Below are 6,000 nucleotides of genomic sequence, written 5' to 3' on the forward strand. Positions count from 1 at the left end.
TTCTCTCACTCTCCTATGCTTGGCCACACCACCTCATCCCCACACATGCGCTCAGTGTGTGTTTGTGTAAGAGTCACACTTTCAGCTTCAGAGAAATCACACTTCATAGGACGCCCACAATGCCCGCCTGGCCAGTGGTTAGCAAAGCAGCCCTTGGAACCCCGTGGCACACACAGCATTCCCAGAAGGCAGCGCACTGCAGTGGCAAACAGGTACCTTGGAGTCCTGGCGGCTGCGGGAAGCCAGGGCGATCTGCCTGGCCAGCTTCAGGGCTTCTATCCGCATGACAGCAAACTCTAACTCCTCCTGCCCGAGGGGTAGGGGTGAGCAAACCGTAGGGAAATGGATCAAGACAGACAGAAGGTTCTCCACATCCAGGAATGAATGTGCCACACAAAAGCATGACAGGTACTTGTGGAAAAACACACACTCAGCTTTCTCTCACAACCAACACCTCAGCAGATCATGAAACTGGGGTTTAAATTCCTTTTTGAGAAAAAAAAAATCACCCCTTTGAAGGTCTGTCAAGAAATATCACGCAGTCAAATGTGAGCTAATTTTCAAAACAGGACGGCAATTTTTTACTCTACTGTATTCCTTGATGTCTTTCCTTTTTTTTTTTGTTTGTTTGTTTTTAAAAAGCTGGCCAGCACTTGCCGTAAATGGCCATGCATCTCTCAGCTGCCTGTTAACAGTCTCTCTAGGTCTGCCTCACTTCCTGGTCCAGGGCATGGTAATGTGAATGGTCAGATTTCTACTGTGGAGATAACTACTCTGTTCCAGGTGTAAAACTGAGTCCAGATGTTATCTCAATGGGAATCTGGGATTGTCTTATGTACTTTAAACAGCTTGGCTTGACCTGATACCTCTGCTTTAGTGAATAAATCACAAATAAACACTGTCTCTGGGGCATTCAATACATCTGGAAAATGACTATTGGGACCAACTTCCCAATAGAAATAGAAACAGTCCATTCAGTATGTAATCACACAATTTTTATAATTCTGACGTCCTGAATATAGCACACACATATATCAGTGTCTGAGAGGAAAAGACTTCATCTGGAACATTCCCAGTATTGCCTCATTAGGTCCTGCCTCGGCTCAATTTGGCTCAGGGTTTCATTTTCTACTGAGGTTTTAACAAACTCCAAAAAGGTCACATGTGGGCTACAAACCTGAAGTTTCTGGGCAAATACTGGGGGGTTCTTTTCTGCTAAGTCAGGCTCCAGATAGCCAAGTGCACCACAGAGAGAGGCAGGATGGGCCAGCCTGCTGAGGAGGGCATCTGCAGAGGCAAAGGCACCCTCTGGAGCTGTCTGAAGGCCGGCGGCAGAGAGGAAGATGGAAAATAGAGGAGAGTAGAAAGATATTGATTTCAAGCAAGGACCACTCATCCATACACTGCACAGTGCTGCATTAAGGCTAAAGAGAGCATCAATTAGTGGCTAATACTGCCATCTGGACCGTGACTAGCAGGCCCAGCCCCCTCTCCCAAGAGCAGGGCCTCGACCCTCAGCCTCCCCACCCCCACAGCCCAAGCACCCTTGTTCCCAGTGCAGAGGGAGCCACATAACCACTGCTTTTTATTTGAAAATCTCCATGGGTGGGAGGCAAAGCTAGTTAATGGGTTTTCAAAATGCCAACATAGTTCATCAAAGAAACAATACCCAGGGTTAAGTATCAAGGAAAGTAAGGTTTAAGGAAGGGCCGCTTTCAATAGTGAAAAGATGATTTCAAACAGAAAGGTATCTCCTAATAGATTAGAAAGACTTACAAATCAGAGGGCAACTTTGCCAGAGATGAACCATGGCTATTTCTGCCACAGTATTTATATGCCAGATCGGTTCACATCTAGACTCTTTTATCATTCACTTATTGTGTTTCCCGTATCCAACCCAGCGTCCAACTGTCACATACATAGCAAGTGCCCTGCAAATGTCTGTAGCATGAGACAGATCAAATTGCCTAACATAGAACAAAAGCAACACACTAAATCGATATCTCAAACCTAGGAGTGGGACAAAAGAAGGAAAAATATAATTGACCCAAGTTGGTTTGTGTAAGACATGTGGAAGACCCTCCTGTGGATACCACACACTCTAGGGAAAGCACATGTGACATGCAGGGAACAATGACATCACAGCTCAGGGCTGTGGATCCTGTAAGGTTTCAGGAGAGCTAGGGAGAGGAAACCTTGACATCCTGGTCCATGAACAAGAGAAAATCTCCTACCCTGAGACCCAGGAGAAATACATCTGATCCCTCTAAGGAGGACATTCCTCCTTCTCCCCTTCTTTACTTTGTTTTACAGGCTATAGAAGCAGGAGCTGGCTGATCCCAGCTCCAGCTTGCCCACCAATCCAGTTTCAAGGAGAGAAAAATGGAAACCAAGCCTTAACAAATAAAGCACTTGACAGAACTGTAGCCATCTCAGGAGAAATGAAAGGCACGGTGAGACGTGGGTTCTCCAGGCTGTGGTCCAGGGGGCCTGGTGAAGAGCGACCACAGGAGAGGGTGCAGCCACTGAACCCCTCAGACAACACTTACAATTTCAATTGCTTCTGCAGGGGTGCCCAAGGCCATGGCCTCCAGCTCCTTCTGGGAGGATTTCTCCGGCACCTGCAAGAGAGGCTCCTGATTGGAGGCCAGACCTCTTGGAACAGGATGCTGGAGCTTTGTTGCTGCATTCACGAGGGCTTCAGTGTCCTCAAAACTTGACCTGAGGAAACAAAGTCAAACATCAGGGTCTTCTCCTTGGAGACCACTGAAGTCTATTAGAAAGCCCCAGCTAAAGAAATAGCCCACAAAAACCAGGACTTGCAAGTCTGTGTCCAAAGAGAGACAAAAGCCATGTCTTCAATGGCCATCCATCTAGAGGCAAGCCTTAGTGCAGCCACGTTTAAGGGATAATGGACAAGAGAGACACAGAATACAGATGCTCTGTCAAGAAGACCAAGCCCTGGAGTTTAGGGAGTAGCCAGTTGCTTGCTTGTATACTCTGAGGGAAGACTGTGTATCACACCCACTTTCCTTTTTTTGAAGATAGGTACATGCACCTTTGAGCAGATGAAGTAAGATGGTTTGCAAATGCAAAGCACTCAACACAGTGCCTGCCATATGGGACCACTCCTGGAGGTGACATCACTCATCACCATATGGGACCACTCCTGGAGGTGACATCACTCATCACCATATGGGACCACTCCTGGAGGTGACATCACTCGTTACCATATGGGACCACTCCTGGAGGTGACATCACTCATCACCAACACCTAACCATCTGGACAGATTTTAGTCTGCAGGGTCCACAGTAAGTCTCAGAAACCAAAGTAAGAGCTTCCCATCCAGCTCAGGGACAAAGCAGGCATCTGGTCATAGATGGGACCACCCAGACGATACAGCAATGCTTCATACTTCCCCCGTCAAAAACTACACCATTCAGAACATGGACCCTGGCACATGCAATATCTGCTGTGCACTTTCCATGTGCCAGGCACTCCGACATGGCTTTCTATACATCATCTCCTAGAAACCAGGTTCCCTGTGTCCATCGCTTGACTGCTCGGGGGACTAACGGTCTCCTTTAATCTCTCTAAATCCCCAGAGTCACTTTACTTCTCTCACTTTACACATGGGGAAACTGAGGTACCAAGACACCCAAGTAACCCCCACCAGAACTGGGACTTAAGCTCTTAGTATTATACCACACTGCCCCCACTGGACAGATGACAAAATAAAGCTGAGTATAATGTCTGTCTGTGTGTGTGTGTGTATCTGTGTGTGTGTGTGTGTGTCTGTCTGTCTATCTGTCTGTCTTTATCTGTTTGTTTGCCACAGGGTACCGCCAGTCGTTTCAACTTCATTCAAAGGGCCCTGGGGTATAGAAGCGATGTGTCTGTGCCATTGTGGACAGACTAAATTATGGGCTACCTGTAGACATTCAATGGAATGAGGTCAGAGTAACAGTGGAAAGGTATACAAGAACTTGGGGGGCACTGGCACAACTCTCTCATGTATAGGTCATACCCTGAACATGGAGTTGGAGATTCCGACATCCGGACTGGAGGAGACTTGATGGGGCTCTCCTGAGGAGTGTCAAACATAAGGTACAAGGCCTGCTTCTTCGGAGCATCATCGTCCTGCTGCAGGAATCAAAGTCACACATACATTAGCTGGGTGCAGTGGCCTGAACATGCCACCCAAGTGAAGGAAGCACTGGTCCACAAGTAAGCACTGGGAACAAGTAAGCCTTCAGTCTTCTCAAGTTCTCAAAGGAGGAAAAAGCAGGAGGTGACTAGGAGAGGGCCAGGGAGGTGGGAGGTGGGAGAGAAGGGCTGTGGAGACCTAAGCTTGGACTAACCAGCTAGGATGGTGCTGCCATGGACCCTGCTCAGGCCTCAGTGTGCATGGGCCACAATGGCAAATGCCGGTGCTGAGGCTGCAGAGCCAGCCAGCTAAGCTCTCAGTTCCTCACACTGGAATATCAGACGGTAGTGTGCTGACCCCAGTGATGACCATGGTCACTAGGGCCTGTGGAGGTTTAAATGAGATGTCCCCAGTCTTGGGCATTTGAATACCTGGCCCTCAAACAGTAGTGTTTGGGAGATTTAGGGGGCCTTGCTGGAGGAAGGTATGTTATCGGAGGTGGGTTCTGAAAGTTTAAAGACTGCTTCTTGCTTATGGTTTACCATGTGCCTCTGATCTGCTGTCATGGGCTCTGAGCCTCTTGGAACATAAGCCCAAATTAACTCTTTTATAGGTTCCCTTGGTCATAGTGTTTTACCACAGTGACAGAAAAGTAACTAAGACAGATCCCAAAGAAAGAGACAGAAATGACAAACGGCTTCTTTTCTCCTTGGCTGGGCAGGAGGGCCATAAGCAGACACCATAACCAGGGCTGCAGCTCAGAACCCAGGGAATCCATCCATGGTCAAGGCCTGTAAGAGAGCTCAGGTGGCTTTGGGCACTGATTGTACAAAGTGTGGCTAAAAGGGAAGTCAGGAGTTACCGGTAAGGTGGGCATATTAGTGTTCCAAGGCCTGAAGCAATGAGCCTAGGAATGAGGACTGGCATCTCTATGTGATGGGGCAACTCTGAGGGACCCTGTGCAGCCTTGCTGGAGACCCCACAGAAGCCCCTGCCAGGCCAGTGTATAGGAGGAACTCACAGGTAAGGAGGAGCCAAGCTTTTCCATGTATTCAATTTCGTAGGAGTTTCTGTAGTCAAGTTCTGAAAACAAACAGGCAAGATGAGTACGGGGGAAGATGGAAGGACCTGACCTAGCAGAGGACTCAGAGGCCATCATTGATAGTGTCCTCAGATCCAGCCCCTAGAGAGGCACAGTTCAGCTATTTTCAGTCTGTAAACTTCCTGCTGGTAGGAGTTTGGGCCCTTGGAAATGTGAACAAGACCCAAGGAAATGAAGCCATGTGTCCACACACAGGTCAGCAATGGGTAGACCCAAAAGCACAGCCTGGAAGGCACACATGCTTTGAGGTCTCCTCCTAACTCTCAAGACACATAGACACATGCCACAGAGACATCTGGGAACTGTATGGTACCTGCGGAGCCCCACGGGAACATCAGCAGCCCCTCGCTGACCCCCGAGAAGTCCAGAACACTCCTTTAGCTTTGCTTTGTCGGATGCTCATTTCCCTCAGTGCTATCAGTAGCTTTGAGGCGTGAGTCTGACATTCTGAGAGAATATCTTAGTAAAGTCTGGTTTAAGGATCTCTCTTGAGGTTCTGTAATCTGTTACTTGGTAGAGAGTATGTGGGTTCAAGGCCTGCCTGGGCCACAGTTAGGTTCAAAGGCAGCCTGGGCAACTTAATAAGGAGACTTGCCTCAAAATGGGCTGGGGATGTAGCTCAGTGGGAATGTTTGCCGAGAATGTACAGTGCCCCAGGTACCTTCCTAATACATGGATGGAAGGATGGAAGGATGGAAGGATGGAAGGAAGGAAGGAAGGAAGGAAGGAAGGAAGGAAGGAAGGAAGGAA

At 48.3% G+C, this 6,000-nt stretch overlaps 1 protein-coding gene across 3 annotated transcripts in view; it reads right to left on the minus strand.

Moving 5' to 3' along the window:
• The window catches only part of Tacc2 (transforming acidic coiled-coil containing protein 2), a 186,237-nt gene that overhangs the window by 20,771 nt on the left and 159,466 nt on the right, over positions 1 to 6,000 (minus strand). For 2 of the 3 annotated variants that reach the window (XM_028769369.1, XM_028769372.1), the window contains 5 exons: positions 5,170 to 5,231; positions 4,029 to 4,144; positions 2,550 to 2,721; positions 1,178 to 1,318; positions 217 to 306 (listed from right to left, as the gene is read on the minus strand). In XM_028769369.1, coding sequence (XP_028625202.1) covers positions 217 to 306; positions 1,178 to 1,318; positions 2,550 to 2,721; positions 4,029 to 4,144; positions 5,170 to 5,231 — 581 coding nt within the window. The remainder of the gene's footprint in view (positions 1 to 216; positions 307 to 1,177; positions 1,319 to 2,549; positions 2,722 to 4,028; positions 4,145 to 5,169; positions 5,232 to 6,000) is intronic. The other variant, XM_028769371.1, reaches the window with a different exon arrangement.

The sequence above is a fragment of the Grammomys surdaster genome, unplaced genomic scaffold, assembly GCF_004785775.1.
Source record: "Grammomys surdaster isolate TR1022 unplaced genomic scaffold, NIH_TR_1.0 192, whole genome shotgun sequence".
NCBI lineage: Eukaryota > Metazoa > Chordata > Mammalia > Rodentia > Muridae > Grammomys > Grammomys surdaster.